Source organism: Dendropsophus ebraccatus, chromosome 1 (assembly GCF_027789765.1).
Source record: "Dendropsophus ebraccatus isolate aDenEbr1 chromosome 1, aDenEbr1.pat, whole genome shotgun sequence".
In the NCBI taxonomy this organism is placed as follows: domain Eukaryota; kingdom Metazoa; phylum Chordata; class Amphibia; order Anura; family Hylidae; genus Dendropsophus; species Dendropsophus ebraccatus.
In genome coordinates, this window is record NC_091454.1 from 15,913,649 (window position 1) to 15,933,269 (window position 19,621).

A 19,621-nucleotide genomic window follows, 5' to 3' on the forward strand; every position below is an offset into this window, starting at 1 on the left:
TGGGGCATTTTGATGCTGTTATGGTGGTGCTATGTTTGATACTGGTATGGTGGCGCTATGTCTGATGATGTTATGGTGGTGCTATGTCTGATATTGTTATGGCGGCGCTATGTCTGATGCTTTTATGGTGGTGCTATGTCTGATACTGTTATGGTGGCACTATGTCTGTTGTTGTTATGGTGGTGCTATGTCTAATGCTGTTATGGTGGCACTATGTCTGATGCTGTTATAGTGGTGCTATGGCTGATGCTGTTATAGTGGCACTATGTATGATATTATGCCTTATATTGTTATGGGGCACTTTGATGCTGTTATGGTGGTAATATGTCTTATACTGTGATCATAGGTGCCTGTAACTATGGTTCATTGTGTCTAGTTGAGGATTTGCAGTACTTTGGAAGTAGTTGCTATTGTTCTAGAGGCACTGGTAGTGTTATGTGGGCTTAGGAGTCTAAAATTTGTATTGGTTAACCCTGTCTGGTTACACTGTGGATAGCACTGTCATGCAGACACTTTGGATGGCACCATCATGGGGCACTGAAGATGGCACCATCATGTGTCACTTTGGATGGCACCATCATGGGGCACTGTAGATGGCACCATCATGTGTCACTTTGGATGGCACTATCATGAGGCATTGTGGATGGCACCATCATGTGTCACTTTGGATGGCACTATCATGAGGCATTGTGGATGGCACTGTCATAGGGCACTATGAATGGCAGCGTCATGTGTCACTGTGGATGACACTATCATGGTGTAGTTCCACTGCGACCGGTCACTTGCTAGATGGTGATGTGTGACGCCACGTCTATGGTGGTTGGTGGATGGAGTATAGCTCAGCCAGTTAGGATGTTGTCTTGACACCAGTGCTAACTCAGCACACAGGTGTCATGGTATACTTGCTTTTAGTGTGTGGCTGGCTTTATTGATCCCCAATGGTCGGTGACCTGCTGGGCTGTGATGGGTCCCTTGGGCTCTTATCACGGTGGTACAAAGTGGAGATGTGACCCACCCGGACTGTCGGTACTGGCACCCAAAGAAAGGGGAGATGACCCAAAGACGGTGAAGCTTGTGTGTAGGTGCTGGTGCGATGATCACTGAGTCCCAGTAGATTAAATAAGCTTTTCCATTACTGGCAAGTCTCTGGTAATACAGGCGAATAATACAAGACTAATACAGACTTGCTTTCACTGGATCTGTACTGAGAATTGCTGAGGTAGAGAGTAGAATAGCAGTGCTGACTTGGTTGCGTGCTGAGAAGAGTAGAGAGTTCAGAGGAGTAGGGAGGAGTTTGTTGTGAGAGTCCCAACCCAATTTAGTAGTGTGCTCTGCCAGAACTTTAGTAGAAGAAGAATACTTGAGAAGAATGCTTGAAAAAAGAAGAATACTTGTGTCCGTGTTTCGACCTTTGTTGCTATAAACCACCTTCTGCCCCGTAATGTCGAGTTACTCGTCCTAAAGGGTGACCTTGGTTACCTGAGTTGAGCTAAGTGTCTAATATTATCCAGTGTCACCTGCGCTGCAAGATAGAGTACACAGACCTTTGCGGTAGCTTTGCTCTATCCGGATAAGTTGCTCAGTCTAGGATACTGTCCTGCATCTTTAGAGATGTTAATGGCGTAGGTTGGGGGGGGGGGGGGTGTCCTCTGACTTGTCCTACCTTTAAGTGTTTAGCACTGGATCTTGACTATACATGTTACTTTAATGTCTCTGTGTTCTCCATACTTGTCTGTACACTACAGCTGGTCTGTCCCGGACAGGGAACCTGGCAGAGCCAGGCTCCTGGCTCAGTTCAGCAAGGATGCCTGATCTGGGTGTCTTGCTCCACTGAGAATCAAAGAGTTACTGACTAAGTGTGGATCTACACTTCCTCTCCCCATATGACTACTTCCTGCAGGGTGTATGTAACAACCTCTGTGAGTGGTGGAGAAGAGAGGGCATAAAAGAGAAAAGAATAGAGATAGGTAGAAAAAGTACAGCATCACTCATAGGTGTACAGAATCACAAAATACAATACAGTAACCCTTGAATGATCGCAGCTGTGCAATATATACAGAAATATACATACTACTGACATCTAGTGGCAAAACTTGTACATAACTTCGTCACCACTTTACTTTCGAAATACAAGGCTTTTGTGAGGGGTGCTCAGACTAGAAACACCCGTGGTGGGACACCACAATAGGAAACTGTAGATGGTACTGTGGATGGCACTGCAATAGCTGCACTATTGTTGCTAACATTTTCAGCTCTTATACTGTTTTTACACTTTTATATTTTTGTATAGAATACCAGATATAATTTTATCTCTCAGGGAAAAGTTTCACTGTTCCACCAGTTAGTTTTCAGATTGATGCCTAGGAGTGATCAGGTGTAAGTGCTGGGTATGGCGGCCGCGTTCCTTCTGAGTGACTGACAAATCTCATTTAGCCTGCAGCAGCGTCCGCACACAGCGGGGGGTTATGTCCTGATTACTGGGGTTTATCTGCTACAAGTGGGAATAACCGTGACGCTTGCCGCAATCTCTCCGCTGACATCTATGCATATACTGTACACAGCTAGCTGCCACCTGCCTCCACTGCCATCACTGAGGTCACTGAGTGCCGCTGTTAATGTGGAAGTAAATTGAGATGAATATATAAATTATTTGAGTCAATTTGTCTCGGCTATGGGAAGTATGTACAAAATGTCTCACGGTACATCAGGAAAATTTCCGTGGTGAGGTCATGATTGACAGTATTGTATATTGTATTACTATAATTCCCCGTAGGGTAGGTTCACATTGTGCTTGAAGTGTATGTTAAAGTACTGTATATGTAGGGCAAGCTCCCGGTGTATGTGTTATATCTATCTATCTCCAATCTATCTATCTATCTATCTATCTATCTATCTATCTATCTATCTCCTATCTCCAATCTATCTATCTATCTATCTATCTATCTATCTATCTATCTATCTCCTATCTATCTATCTCCTATCTATCTATCTCCTATCTATCTATCTATCTATCTACCTATCTATCTATCTATTATCTATCTATCTATCTATCTATCTATCTATCTATCTATCTCCTATCTATCTATCTATCTATCTATCTATCTCCTATCTATCTATCTATCTCCTATCTATCTATCTATCTATCTATCTATCTATCTATCTATCTATCTCCTTTCTATCTATCTATCTCCTATCTATCTATCTATCTATCTATCTATCTCCTATCTATCTATCTATCTATCTATCTATCTATCTATCTATCTATCTCCTTTCTATCTATCTATCTATCTATCTATCTATCTATCTATCTATCTATCTCCTATCTATCTCCTATCTATCTATCTATCTATCTATCTATCTATCTATCTATCTCCTATCTATCTATCTATCTATCTATCTCCTATCTATCTATCTATCTATCTCCTATCTAGCTAGCTATCTATCGCCTATCTATCTATCTATCTATCTATCTATCTATCTATCTCCTATCTATCTATCTATCTATCTATCTATCTATCTATCTATCTATCTATCTATCTATCTATCTCCTATCTATCTATCTATCTCCTATCTATCTATCTATCTCCTTTCTATCTATCTATCTCCTATCTATCTATCTATCTATCTATCTATCTATCTCCTATCTATCTATCTATCTATCTATCTATCTATCTATCTATCTCCTTTCTATCTATCTATCTATCTATCTATCTATCTATCTATCTATCTATCTCCTATCTATCTCCTATCTATCTATCTATCTATCTATCTATCTATCTATCTATCTATCTATCTCCTATCTATCTATCTATCTATCTATCTCCTATCTATCTATCTATCTATCTCCTATCTAGCTAGCTATCTATCGCCTATCTATCTATCTATCTATCTATCTATCTATCTCCTATCTATCTATCTATCTATCTATCTCCTATCTATCTATCTATCTATCTATCTATCTATCTATCTATCTATCTATCTATCTATCTCCTATCTATCTATCTATCTATCTATCTATCTATCTATCTATCTATCTATGGTGCCCCTATAACAGTGTGTCAGCCATGTATATCTACTATAAAATGTGTCAGCTACAGTCCGTATAACAATGTGTTATCCTTAATTGCCCCACTGACAGTGTGTAAGTCACAGGTGCCCAGCAAACAGCCACAGTTACCCCCATAACAAGTGTGTCAGCCATGGTTGTCCCCATCAATGTGTCAGTCATGCTCCCATAAATGTGTTTCAGTGACAGATGACCCCAAAACAATGGCCCTGATTTAATAACGTGTTTCTGTCATCAAATTGACATTTTTTACTAGTTTTTTCCCTGTCGGTTTCTCGTTTCACCACATTTACTAATATTGTCCACCAAAAACATCTCTACAAACCGACACGCCTGTCATTCTGTGCTTTAAAACGGAAAAGTGGGCGTGTCCCTTTAAAACCCGTCATAACCGACATATTTATCAAACAAACCATCATTTTTGACAGGTTTTCCATTTATTTAATCGGCCATCTCTGGTGTGGCTGGTTTAGTTTTATAATGTGAAAAACCCAACAAATTTACTAAGGCCATGAGACACATTAAGAAATTTGTATACTAAAATCTTAGGGGGAGATTTATCAAACATGGTGTAAAGTGAAACAGGCCCAGTTGCCCCTAGCAACCAATCAGATTCCACCTTTCATTCCTCACAGACTCTTTGGAAAATGAAAGGTGGAATCTGATTGGTTGCTAGGGGCAACTAAGACAATTATACTTTGCACCAGTTTGATAAAGTACGAACAGTTTAGGGCAAGGCCTGCACGGACATCGTTAACGATGTCCATAAAGCCCTTGCTAAACGATAATCGAGCCATGTAATAGACCCAGCAGACGAGTGCCGATCTAGCAGATTGCTGCTTATTTACGTTTATTATTGATCGCCCCATAAGAGTGTGCTGTATAACAGCGTCCCTATAACAGCCATGTGGTTTTGTCCCCCAATGGCCTCCATATAGGGGGGTCCAGAGGTGGCCCCAATGACAGTACATGCTGTCTGTGAGTGGCCGTGGCTCGGTGTCTGGGAACGACCTCCTTACAATAAATGGAGACGATCATTAGAGCAATAAGAAGTCAATAGGGATTACTAATACTTTGCCTCAGGCCATGCGCCATAATCCGGGCCTCCCAGGAGCTATCATTGGGGTTAATAGGCAATAAATATGAAGGTTACCGGAAAATAACACCTATCGCTGCACACTCCGACTAGTTTTTGCTCGCCGTCGCCCGCGCTTTACAGCAGACCTCACACTATAGGTAAAGTTTGCATTAATTTTCCCCTGGGTTTTTATTTTTATTTTTTACATTCTAATTTTCCACTAAATGAGACATCTGTTTCTGAGGAGAGAAATTTTCGATGGTTTCCATGGCAACCATCATTCTGCGTATGAAATGTATTCGAATGGTTACCTCAGAAGAGAATGGCAAATTTCTTAGGGTGAGATTGGGAATATTCAGCTCCTCGCGTCTTTCCTTCTTGGTTTGAGGCCAAATCTTTAAATATTTTAAGGACGAGGCCATGATGAAGATGTGAAATTATGCGATGCACGTCGGGGTGATTATGAGGTTTTTTAGGTGCGGCGCTGAACGACCAATCAGGAAGCTGCTTTTATGATTAAGCTTAGAGCACAAATGTGAGAAACTGAATCTTATTGGTTGTCAACTCCAAATAAATTTTTATGCAGATCCCAACTTTGGGTCCTGCACCTACCTCAAGATCGAGGACTCCTATACTGTTTCCATAACTCCCATTAACTTCTATAGTTATGTAAACTGCTCATTCGGCTATTTTCAACCTCCTGACTAATTGTGGTTAAAGGGGGCCCACCCTTGACATCAGGATAGGTGCTGGTCCCAGGAGTGGGAACCACATCTCTCATGTGTATATGCCATACATGCCATAAAAGCCTTTTTTGCAGGGGTTGTCCAGAATAAAAATCCAGTAGACATGCCCTTTAAAAAAGCTTCCTTTGGATAACACATTCTGACTACATGTTCTTTTGCAGGCAGCCCTGGTTCTGTGGATGGGGATTTAACCTCCCTCGCGGTCAGGCCTTGTTAGACAAGTGGAACCTCATACCCGAAGGCACGGACATCCTCATAACACATGGGCCGCCCCTTGGTAAGAGACTGAAAAGTCACAAAAATCACCAATAATTTCAAAATTTTTCCCCCAGGGCACAGATATAGGGGGTACAAAGGTGCCTAGGGGGCCCCAACATGGATTATCTGGTGACAATGGTGCCTATCATTGGTGGGATATTTTGGGATGCCATAAGGTCTTAAAGTTAAAGAAGAAAAAATGGGCAAGTGTAAGGAATAGCGTGACCCTGACAAGAGATGAATGGATGGATAGATGACTGGGTTACAGCATATCCAGAGTGGTTGGTCTTATTGGGTGTACCTGGTATGTGGTCGTTAGTACCGACCAAATGTGGTCCAAGAAAGGCCAACCATCAGGGTCAAGGATCACTTTTGCTCGATACTAACCCCTACATACCAGGAACACCCAATATGACCGACCACTCTGGATATGCTATGAGCCAGTCGTCTATTGATGGGGAAAACAGGGTCAGATTACACAACGTTAGGGGGTCTATGTACTCACAGACTGGTCAGAGCGCCCATGCTGGCCCTTGTCTACGGCCTAAAGAACTGGACCATGGATCAATTGAAAAGAAGACTGGTGTAATGAATTACATCATGTGGACGGCCAGGTGTGTGTGGTCATCACTTACCTGGGAAGGAGATGGCACCAGGATGCATTATGGGAAGAAGACAAGATGGCGGGGCCAGTGTGATGGGCAATGTTGTGTTGGAGACCTTTTGTCCTGGCATCATGTGGATGTAACTGTGACACCGACCACCTACCTTGACCATTGTACACACCTAGTCCCCCCTTCATGGTAGTGGGACCCCCTAATGTATGTGATGGATAAGGCCCCGGGGGCCACACTGCAGCCATTGTTCAGGGCAAAGAGATCAAGGTGGTGACTCGTCCTCCAGATTCCCCAGATCTCAGTCTAATCCATCATGTGTGGGATGTGCTGGAGAAACAAGACCCATCCATGGAGGCCGCACCTCACACCGCACAGGATCTTCTACCAGACACTACAGATCTATGGGGTCCAGGTCTCGGTGGGCCATAGAGGTCTTGATGGCACAAGGGGACAGACATTGTATTAGACTGGTGTTTTTGTTCTTTTTATGTTATGGCTGATGACTGTACAGTCCGTGCTCCGCCATCGGCACCAGAGCATCCCAATCCCCCGGACATATTGATCGGTGATACCAGGAAGTGGCTGGTCGGATCCTCTGCCGCTTTTATCTCTCAGTCTTCCTCTCGATGGCAGCTGCTATTGAGGCAGATGATAAATTTGGAAGCGCAGAAAGAAAACCAATGAGATTCATTCTATAGGACGGAGACTGTCAGGGAACAATTATATCCTATTTACTGCATGTAAAAGACGCTGATGAAATTGCTCGGTGCTGACTGACTGTCATCCGGAACAGAGTTAACCTTTACACCGCTGGTGCAAACTGTGAGGATGAAAACGTTACTGTAGGTTCTTATACCCCATGTTTGTGATTGTCTCAGCTAGGCAATATATTGATAGGAATGTCCGCCATGAAATACAAGCAGTGCCGGACTGGCCCACCAGAAGACCGGAGAATCCTCCGGTGGGCCCCCAGCTTTAGAACCTGCACTAACCCTGACTGACATGTTGTTTTTCACTGATTCTTCATTTGCGGGCCCCCAGGATTATTTCCTCTGGTGGCCCCAGATACCCCAGTCCGACACTGAATACAATCCCCCACCAGGGAAAATGATCGAATAACCAGGGATCTTGGTGGCGGCTCCAATGAGAATGTTGTCGAACCCGAACAGTTTGGCCTCTCCGCTCAACACTACTCATGGGCTGATGATAAAGATGACAAAGTGCTGCACTCGGCTCCCTCCAACCTTATAGATGCACATAACTAACCCCGGCTCCATTTAAACAGTGACATGGGAGCCCCTGTTGTGGCCAATGATGGGGGTCTTAGTGGTCAGATCCCCACTGATTCAGTGAATTGGTGAAGTTTGCTATTACTGGAATATGGTTATGTTCCCACAACCTTATAATGACAGCGATGACGGTCATTTTAACGCTAAAAGGCGTCCGTCTAGTGATAATGACGGGCGCAAATAATATTCATGAAATGCCCTTGTGGCCTGACAGAGTATTCTGCAAAGGGACAACCCCTATGGATATGGAGTATGGCTATATATGCATGAATATGCAGGATGTGATGGATGCAGGATATGATGGATGGTATAATGCACAGGATAAGGGATGGATATGATGGATGGTATAATGCACAGGATAAGGGATGGATATGATGGATGGTATAATGCACAGGATATGAGATGGATATGATGCAGGATATGATGGATGGTATAATGCACAGGATATGAGATGGATATGATGCAGGATATGATGGATGGTACAATGCACAGGTTAAGGGATGGATATGATGGATGGTATAATGCACAGGATAAGAGATGGATATGATGGATGGTATAATGCACAGGATAAGAGATGGATATGATGCAGGATATGATGGATGGTACAATGCACAGGATAAGGGATGGATATGATGGATGGTATAATGCACAGGATAAGGGATGGATATGATGGATGGTATAATGCACAGGATAAGAGATGGATATGATGGATGGTATAATGCACAGGATAAGAGATGGATATGATGGATGGTATAATGCACAGGATAAGAGATGGATGATATAATGCACAGGATATGAGATGGATATGATGGATGGTATAATGCACAGGATAAGGGATGGATATGATGGATGGTATAATGCACAGGATAAGAGATGGATATGATGCAGGATAAGAGATGGATGGTACAATGCACAGGATGAGGGATGGATATGATGGATGGTATAATGCACAGTATAAGAGATGGATATGATGCAGGATATGATGGATGGTACAATGCACAGGATAAGGGATGGATATGATGCAGGATATGATGGATGGTACAATGCACAGGATAAGAGATGGATATGATGGAAGGTATAATGCACAGGATAAGGGATGGATATGATGGATGGTATAATGCACAGGATATGAGATGGATATGATGGATGGTACAATGCACAGGATAAGAGATGGATATGATGCAGGATATGATGGATGGTATAATGCACAGGATAAGGGATGGATATGATGCAGGATAAGAGATGGATGGTACAATGCACAGGATAAGGGATGGATATGATGGATGGTATAATGCACAGGATAAGAGATGGATATGATGCAGAATATGATGGATGGTATAATGCACAGGATATGATGCAGGATATAATGGATGGTATAATGCACAGGATAAGGGATGGATATGATGGATGGTATAATGCACAGGATAAGAGATGGATATGATGGATGATATAATGCACAGGATAAGGGGTGGATATGGATATGATAGATTATATGATGGATGTCAGATATAATGCAGAATATGGTGAAGGATTTAATGCACATTAAGATGCATGACTATAATGGATGCTAAGATATAATGCAGGATATGATGGATGATATAACAGTGTTATGTTGGATGGATATAGTTGATGTAGAATATGGTGGATGATATAATGGATGATATTATAGATGCAGAATATGGTGGATGATATACTGTAATGCAGGATATGATGGATGCAGAATATGGTGGATGATATAATGCATAATATGATGGATGATATAATGGATGATATGATAGATGCAGAATATGGTGGATAATATACTGTAACGCAGGATATGATGGACATGAGGCAGGAGGATTGATGCAGAATACAGGATATTTTGACTATTGTCCTGGCTGCTGGATATAATGGAGAATGTGATAGACCTAATAGATGATATAACGCAGGATATGATAGATAAGATTTACTGTAATATAAGCCAAAGAATATTTCTCCCCTACGCCAAGTTATTGCACTAGGGACCCCCCTGTGATGTAACACGCTGCCTGCAGAGAGGACATCACGTCCAGTGTGACATTTGCACTATATTATTCTGAGATGTTGGTGACATATTTTATATCTAACATTTTCTCTTGCAGGATTCTTGGATTGGGTTCCTAAGAAGTTACAGCGAGTGGGATGTGTGGAGTTACTGAACACGGTGCAGAGGAGGGTCCAGCCGAGGTTACATGTGTTTGGTCACATACATGAAGGTAGAGTGATGTTAAGTTTGAGCAATTCTGGTTGGATCATACCGCCATATAGTGCAACCTTTCTATAACAAAATGCAGACTTAAAGTGATAATGGACCCTTTAGCAACCTATGCAAAAGATAGGTGAAGGTCTGAACACCAATCATAAGAACAAAAGTCGTGGTCCTCCAAGTGAATAGAATGACAGTGCACACCATTCTTCTTCTACAAATCCTTAGATAATGAATGGAGCAGCCACTAAACATGTGCACTGTCACTCCATTCATCTTTTACAAGCCCCATAGACAGTAAATGGAGCAGTGGCTGAACATGTGCATTGTGACTCCATTCATCTTCTACAAGTCCAATAGACAATATATAAGGCAGCTGCTGAACATGTGCACTGTGACTCCATTCATCTTCTACAAGTCTTATAGACAATGAATGGAGCAGCCACTAAACATGTGCACTGTCACTCCATTCATCTTCTACAAGCCCCATAGACAATGAATGGAGCAGCTGCTGAACATGTGCACTGTCACTCCATTGATCTTCTACAAGTCCAATAGACAATGAATGAGGCAGCTGCTGAACATGTGCACTGTCACTCCATTCATCTTCTACAAGTCTTATAGACAATGAATGGAGCAGCCACTAAACATGTGCACTGTCACTCCATTCATCTTCTACAAGTCTTATAGACAATGAATGGAGCAGCCACTAAACATGTGCACTGTCACTCCATTCATCTTCTACAAGTCTTATAGACAATGGATGGAGCAGCTGCCGAACATGTGCACTGTCACTCCATTCATCTTCTACAAGTCCCATAGACAATGAATGGAGCAGAGGCTGAACATGTGCACTGTCACTCCATTCATCTTCTACATGTTCAGCCGCTGTTACATTCATTGTTTCTGGGACTTGTAGAAGATGAATGGAGTAAAAAGTCCCATAGACAATGAATGGAGCAGCCACTAAACATGTGCACTGTCATGCCATTCATCTTCTACAAGTCCCATAGAAAATGAATGGCACAGCTGTTGAACATGTGCACTGTCACTCCATTCATCTTTTAGAAGTCCCACAGATAATGAATGGAGCAGCCACTAAACATGTGCACTGTTACAGTGGCTGAACATGTGCAGTCACTCCATTCATCTTCTACAAGTCCCATAGGCAATAAATGGAGCAGCTGCTGAACATGTGCACTGTCATTCGATTTATCTTTTACAAGCCCCATAGACAATGATTAGAGCAGTCACTAAACATGTGCCCTGTCACTCCATTCATCTTCTACAAGTCCCATAGACAATACATGCAGCAGTGACTAAACATGAACAGTGTCACTCCATTTATCTTCTACAAGTCCTATAGAAAATGAATGGAGCAGTTGCTGAACATGTGAACTGTCACTCCATTCATCTTCTACAAGTCCCAGAGACAATGGAGCAGCCACTAAATATGTGCACTGTCACACCATTCATCTTCTAGAAGTCCCACAGACAATAAATGGAGCATCCACTAAACATGTGCACTGTCATGTCATTCATCTTCTGCAAGTACCTTAGAAAATGAATGGAGCAGCTGCTGAACATGTGCCTTGTCACTCCATTCATCTTCTACAAGACCCATAAACAATGATTAGAGCAGCTGCTGGACATGTGCACTGTCACTCCATTCATCTTCTAAAAGACCTATAGACAATGAATGGAGCAACCACTAAACATGTGCACTGTCACTCTCTTTACTCCCAGGACAACTGACCTTTGTACTTGTGATCCTTTATGATCTGATCCCCTGAATCCTGTGAATAGAAGATAACATTGAATCTTAGGATTACCCCTTTAACACAGTCAAGCATAACCATAGTATTGTAATTTTTTGTTTGTCACAGGGTATGGCGTTATGGCTGACGGAACCACTACCTACGTCAACGCCTCCATATGCACTGTCAATTACCAGCCGGTAAATCCTCCCATAGTTATTGACTTGCCGAACCCGAGGAACACGTGATTCACGCAACACGCGAGCATCGTCCTCCTCCTCAGCTGGTCCATGGATACCACATATACACCAGCTCTGAATATTGACTACTGCTATGGGATTTGCAGGACAGAAGGAGCATGAAAATCCTTACCGACGTCAGAGATTTCCACCTGTCACTATGTGATTGATGCTGCTGCTACTCCTACATAAAAGCACAGTAAAAAAAAACTAAGTTTTTCATAGGAACCATAAGATGATTGGAAATTAAATGCCTCAAGATGCCGGGGACTTCTTATACACTTATACCAGCTGCTCATCAACTAAGAGGTTAAATATACGGAGACTGTTTTCTATCCACTCTGATGAGTATTTCCGCTCCTTGTCTCGCTGGGGGCACCGGTGTCGCCGCCTGTTTTGCAAGCACAGCTCCTGTTTATTGTGTTGGCCCCAATTGTTCTTTCATTCTGAATGCAAATTTTTTTTTTTCTCTTATTACAATGTTTTTTTGGTTCTGTATATAAATAAAAGAATTCAGTGATTCAGCGGTAATTCTGATTTATATCACATTTAGGCATTAGTAATGAGATTGTAATATTAATGACTCCTTTTTTAAGGGCAAGTCCACCTTAAAAAAAAAAAAGTCCACCTTAAAAAAATAATATTTACACCATAAAACATAAATGTAGAATGTACATATATAACAAATCTATATAACCAGTTAAGGCACTTTGTAAATACATTACTTATCCTGTGCTGAGAGTGAATGCAGCTCTGGAGTATAATACAGGATGTAACTCAGGATGAGTACAGGATATGTAATGTTATGTATGTACACAGTGACCCCACCAGCAGAATAGTGAGTGCAGCTCTGAAGTATAATACAGGATGTAACTCAGGATGAGTACAGGATATGTAATGTTATGTATGTACACAGTGACCCCACCAGCAGAATAGTGAGTGCCACTCTGGAGTATTATACAGGATGTAACTCAGGATCAGTAATGTAATGTATGTAACACAGTGACCCCACCAGCAGAATAGTGAGTGCAGCTCTGGAGTATAGTACAGGATGTAACTCAGGATGAGTACAGGATCAGTAATGTAATGTATGTACACCGTGACCCCACCAGCAGAATAGTGAGTGCAGCTCTGGAGTAAAATACTCAAGATCAGTACAGTAGCAATGTATGTATGTATGTAGAAGTAATGTAGTATCACCTACCTGCTCTTCATGATACATCATATAGAGGTAGAATTTAGTACAAAAGCTGCTGCACCGCCTATGAAAACACGTCCAAGGACAGTAATACATGGGGGGTGTAGCAGATGGAGGGAGTTGATCTTTGTCATTCTACTTCCAGTAATGTCGGGTCCTGAAGGGAGAGGGCAGAGAAGTTATTCGGCTATAACACAGTGAATATGTTAGCTTTCCTGTTTTATGGAAACAATAGTATAACCCTGAAAGCTTCATAGTCACACTACATTGCTAAAACTTTTGTTGAGTGTGAACTTTGGCATTGGGATTACCTTGTGTTTAATTCTGAACAAAGCTCATTCTCATCCTACCTTGACTGGAAGAAGAATAGATTACGGGTCATTGTTTTCTGAAGAAAAAGCTGCTGGGGAAAATAGAGAGGATTGTACACACACAATTCTACCTCCTCGTACCATCATGTAACATTTAGAGATGATCGAACATCGGGATTTTGCAGGTTTGGGCGAACATGAACCTTCTCGAACCTGCAGCATTTGATTCCCGATGTCTTCCCATTCCGTGAGGAAGGAGGAGACAGTCCGGGTACCGCCTGAAATTCAGCCTAGGTACCCGGGCTGTCTCCTCCTTCCCCACGGAATAGGAAGACATTGGGAATCAAATGCTGCAGGTTCGAGAAGGTTCAAGTTCGCTCAAACCTGCAAAATCCCGATGTTCGATCATCTTTAGTAACGTTGTGATCGAGGGAGTCTACAGTAGTATACAAGACACTCTGTCTAGTGGAAAACAAAAATAGTGACCAACAATAATCAAATGGATTACACACTCCCAAGTAATAAAAAGATGTTCAGCAGGGTACAAGAAGATAAAAGTATCAGATACAAGACCATTTGGGCATAGGATGACCAATGGAGATAGCCAAACTGTACCCAGAATGGATGAGCGCGACTTGAGCATGCTCAAGTCCTGTTGTTTAGCATCTAAATACTGGTGGTTTAAGAAGTTGGATGCCGCCCTAGGGAGTCCTGAAAAACATGGATACAACCAAAGGCTATAGTACTCAGTAATCTTCAGCAGTCCTGATGATTTTCAGTGGAGCCAGGGTCGGCTCTAGCGGGCCCCTCATCCATCCGTCTACTATGCATTCACCTACCCATCATCCACCAACCACAAAGCGATTTTTTTGTCGATCAACGATTAACAATCTTAAATGACCGTTATGGCTAACGACCTGAAATCGTTCATCCAATTACATGGAACGTATGACCGTTACTTATGATCGTTCTTGAGGTTGACCTGTCGTTGCTACTACTTTCGTCACTACTGCGAACGACCGAATGACTTCGTATTACATGCAAATGATCAACAATAAAAATAGGTCCAAATTATATCAAACGCCCAACAATTTCTCGTTGGTCGTTTAATCGTCTGCTATTACACTAAACGATTATAGTTAAAATCTGAGCGATTTAACAATTTTTTTTTCGAACGATAATCATCCCGTGTAATAGGGCCCTAACATACACAAGCACACATAACTGACTGCCACACACATTACTGACTGCCACACACATTACTGACTGATACACACGGACACTGACTGACTTACACATATACATACACAGCACTTACAACTCTCTTCTCCCTCTTCCTTCTGTCGGGCTGACTTCCACACTGTAAGGTTTAGGACCTTCAGGTCATGTGATCAGGTCCTTTACCCTTTTCTGTGTGTGTGTGTGTGCAGGATGCTCACAGGTCCTGCTCCTTCTTTGTCTTCTGATGTTCAGCCCTCACCCTCGAAGGGGTCTGAACATTACAGTACCGGGCCCCTCTCCCTCTCTAGGCCCTAGAGGCGCCGTAGGCCCCAGCACTTGCCCGGGTAAGCCCAGTACTGACGCCAGCCCTGAGAGGAGCAGTGCACAAGCTCAACCTCAACACCATTCAATGGGAGGACATGGGATCCCTCTGAATGATCTGACCCCTACTGTTTAGATACTTACAACCTATCCTGTGGATAGGTGATTCATTTTATTAATAAAAAAAAAAAACACTTTAAATTTCTAAAACAGTTGAATTGCACTTCATTACCTTAATCGGGACATTTAGGGTATGTTCTCATTACGGAAAACGGGAGGAAATTTCAAGTGGAAGCCGTGCGGCAGACTCAACTTGAAGTTCCGCCTGTCAATTCTTTGGGTGGACGGCAGATTGAGCTTAAGAATATCATTGAGTCAATGGGACAGTCAGAACTTCAAGCAGTTTCTGCCGCGTGGCCTCCGCTTGAAATTTCCTCGTGTGTTCCGTAGTGGGAACATACCCTAAGAGGGTCATCCCACAGTGTATTGACTATCCATAGGGGAGGAGCTAAGTGTATGATTGGGGTATGTCTGATTGCTGGGGCCCACCTCATTCTTGTCTCAAGACCCAAGGCAACCAAGTCAGGAGTGCTCAATCAAAGCCTATAGGAGCTGCCAGAGATAGCCGAGGGGTAAGTCTTGAAAGTTTAACAGCACCTTTAAGCCCTACCCCAGGAATCCCCCTAAAATTTCTGGAAACTCCCACACTTTTTGGGAAGAATATAAGTAAACCCGTCCCTTTGAGATGAAGTTCGCAGGACTGTCCCGGCAAAATGTGAAATTTGAGGCCAGTGATTGGCCGCAGTGGTCGCGTGTACGGACATGATGTCATCACAGGAGAACAAGTGAATCAAAGTCTCTGCACTCCATCAAAACACAGTCTAAATTAGGACAAAAAGTTGGACCTTTGACCTTAAGGTTCTCATATCCAAAAGATTAAAGTAGACGCAAATAGATCATTTTAACCAAAACGATTGTTTAGGTGAAATTTAACATCGCACGATTATTTTACCTGATAGATAAGAGATCTTCCATTATAAGGTTTATGGGACGCGTCACCGACAGATAATATTAGTGGAGATAGGGTTGAGATGTAATAAAATTTCACTGCCGGACCCCTTTGTTCTCTGAGGGATAAGTGTTGCCGGAGCTGTATTACGGAAACCTACCCTTCCCCATAGAGCACATAGGAGCGCTCAGCCATGCTGAACATTCATGAATACGTTGATTACGGGAGAGAGAAATGTCAGTCAAGCATTAGTTTACCCAATGGTTATTGAAGGTGTATAGCCACCTATAGATGTGTATGGCTATGTCTATAGAAAAGGGGAGACAGCTGTTGGCTCAATGAATATTCAGGCAGCAGCCGTCACGTGTATATGAAATGATCTCTATTCTTAGGTCCAATCCAAAGATGAGTCAAACTATACTAATTTTGACTGAATTCTAATCTGATGGATTGACTATTGCTTAGTTTGGTTTGACCAAATTAGTTCCAAATCTTAGGGTATGTTCACACTGAGGAATCTGTGCGGAATCAGCGGCAAATTTGCAGCTTCCGCTTCCAATTCCGCCTATAAAATATGAACTTAGCATTGTCCCATTGATTTTCATAGGATTTCTGCACTGCTGTTAACACGGTTTGATATCCGTCCCGAAAATTCCGCCGCAGATCCGCTTTCCGCCTGAAGAATTGACATGTCAATTTTTTGGGTGGATTCTGCTAGAAGAATAGAAGTCAATGGGGCTTGAATTCTGCTATTTTGCCAGAGATGAATAGGCAAGGACTTTCAAGCAGTAAACTTTCCTCTTCAATTCCTCGCTGAATATTCGCCTATTTCTCAGTGTGAACATACCCTAAAGGTAGGTTCACACTATGGAATCCGCCCGGATAAGTTCCGGCGGATTCTGTGGCTCGTAAACGTTCATGGCAGTGTGCATATCCACCTGTGCCATAGACACCATTCTTAGAATTCATTCATTGAATGGTGTCTATGGAGTTGGCGGATATACGCGCCGCCGTGAACGGGTACTAGCTGTTGGATTTCGTAGTGTGAACCTACCCTTACACTGGAATCGCTTGCTTAATGGATGGGACCAGAGATGAGCAAAACGACAGTAATCTTATCCGAAACCAGATCTAATGGATTGATTGTCGATTAGTTTTGTCTGGCCAATGTTGTCCTGCTTCTAAATTGCCTGGAAAAGACTCCAGAAGACCTCAGGCTGTCATCCTGACCTTTTCTGAGCAAATGGACCAAGCGTGAAAACTTTGCTCAGACAAAACTAATTGATAAACGATCCATTAGAATTGGACGAGATTAGACATAAGCATGCTCCAGTCCATTTGTTCGGCATTTGAATACCGGTGGCTGAAGACGTTGGGAGTCCGGAGTCCGGAAAAACATGGATACAGCCTATGGTCTTATCCATGGTTCCAAGCAGCCTTAGGGCTGCATCCATCTTTTTCAGCCACCGGTATTCAAATGCCAAATGATTGGGCTCAATTTGCGCTCACCTCTAGAAAAGATTACTGGCGTTTGGCTCATCTTTGGTCCTTTCCAGTACTAGATGAGAATCAAGAAAATTGCCATTTGTCCTATGATTCCCACAAAATTTTAAATTCTGCAATATTAAAAAAAAAAAAAACTTTCTAGGACTTTTTCTGTATCATAGCAGGCAAAGTAAATAGGGAAGTGATCGGGTTGTTTTGTACATTGTCTATATGTCCTGATACAAGCCAGCGAGATTGGGAGAGCTCCCTTCTGCTTATCCTTCTCATTTCAGACTGAGACAGGTAATTAAAATGCAAATTAAAAATGGAAATTAGGCATGTTTAACACATCTCCCAAGAATACACCACAAAGAACTGCTGGATGTTGTTGTTTTTCTCTATATACCCAGTAATGCAGAGCAAGATAGCGACAGCAGTCTACTTAGTGCTCACCCCACCCTGCTCAGCTCTCATTTCTTTAATATGGTCAACAGTTTAGACACCCAGCTGGGAGGACTGGAGCTTGATGATTTGCATAAAATTGAAATTTTTGATTATTTTTATAAAAAAAAGAATTTCATAAAACAAATTTTTTGAAATTCTGGGAGGAATATCTCCAGTCCCTGAAACCACCTTCCAACAAGCCACAGTCAAGAAAATAACACGGCTAGGGAAATACCCGAGCAAGGTATCAGTCCACAGACAGCTGTTTCGGGGTATTTGCCCCTCATCAGTATGGAGTAGGATTCTGGCTAGTGGGAGCAATGCCTGGTAAGTGCATTCAAAAGAATGATGGTTGAACTGAGGGAGATCGACCAAAACACCTCAGAGACTTTATCATTGTCAGTGAATCTAGTAATTATAGATTACTAGATTTACTGATGTTAAGAAACACATAATGTTGTCTTTGCAGTGTTTTCTTTTTTTGGATTTGCCTGAGGTCAACCATAATTCTTTTATACAATACATGTTAACATTAGAGTAGACATTACACCTAAGGAAGCTGTCTGGGCTAGTAGCGCTGTAGACAAGAGCGAGAGGGGTTAACTGTCAAAATCTCCTTGCTCTGCTACACTGAGCTGCTGACACAGACAGCTTCCCCAAGTGTAATATATATTGTAATACTAACATGTATTATATAGGTATCAGGGGAGGCTGCAGCACTAGTTACACAGACAGCTCCCCGAGTGTAATATCTATTGTAATACTAACATGTATTATATAGGTATCAGGGGAGGCTGCAGCACTAGTGACACAGACAGCTTCCCCAAGTGTAATATCTATTGTAATACTAACATGTATTATATAGGTATCAGGGGAGGCTGCAGGACTAGTTACACAGACAGCTCCCGAAGTGTAATGTATATTGTAATACTAACATGTATTATATAGATATCAGAGGAGGCTGCAGCACTAGTTACACAGACAGCTCCCGAAGTGTAATTTATATTGTAATACTAACATGTATTATATAGGTATCAGGGGGGGGCTGCAGCACTACTGACATAAACAGCTTCCCCAAATGTAATATATACAGTATTGTAATACTAATATGTATTATATAGGTATCGGGGGAGGCTGCAGCACTACTGACATAAACAGCTTCCCCAAGTGTAATATATATTCTAATACTAACATGTATTTTATAGATACAGTATCAGAGGAGGCTGCAGCACTAGTTACACAGACAGCTCCCGAAGTGTAATTTATATTGAAATACTAACATGTATTATATAGGTATTAGAGGAGGCTGCAGCACTAGTGACACAGACTGCTTCCCCAAGTGTAATATATATTGTAAT

At 42.1% G+C, this 19,621-nt stretch overlaps 1 protein-coding gene across 4 annotated transcripts in view; it reads left to right on the plus strand.

Moving 5' to 3' along the window:
* Nucleotides 1-12,720, plus strand: part of MPPED1 (metallophosphoesterase domain containing 1) — a 47,734-nt gene extending 35,014 nt beyond the window's left edge. For all 4 annotated transcript variants that reach the window (XM_069952552.1, XM_069952537.1, XM_069952543.1 and 1 more), the window contains exons 5-7: nucleotides 6,052-6,167; nucleotides 10,175-10,288; nucleotides 12,165-12,720. In XM_069952552.1, coding sequence (XP_069808653.1) covers nucleotides 6,052-6,167; nucleotides 10,175-10,288; nucleotides 12,165-12,283 — 349 coding nt within the window. In that variant the 3' untranslated portion in view covers nucleotides 12,284-12,720. The remainder of the gene's footprint in view (nucleotides 1-6,051; nucleotides 6,168-10,174; nucleotides 10,289-12,164) is intronic.
* Nucleotides 12,721-19,621: the final 6,901 nt, after the last annotated feature.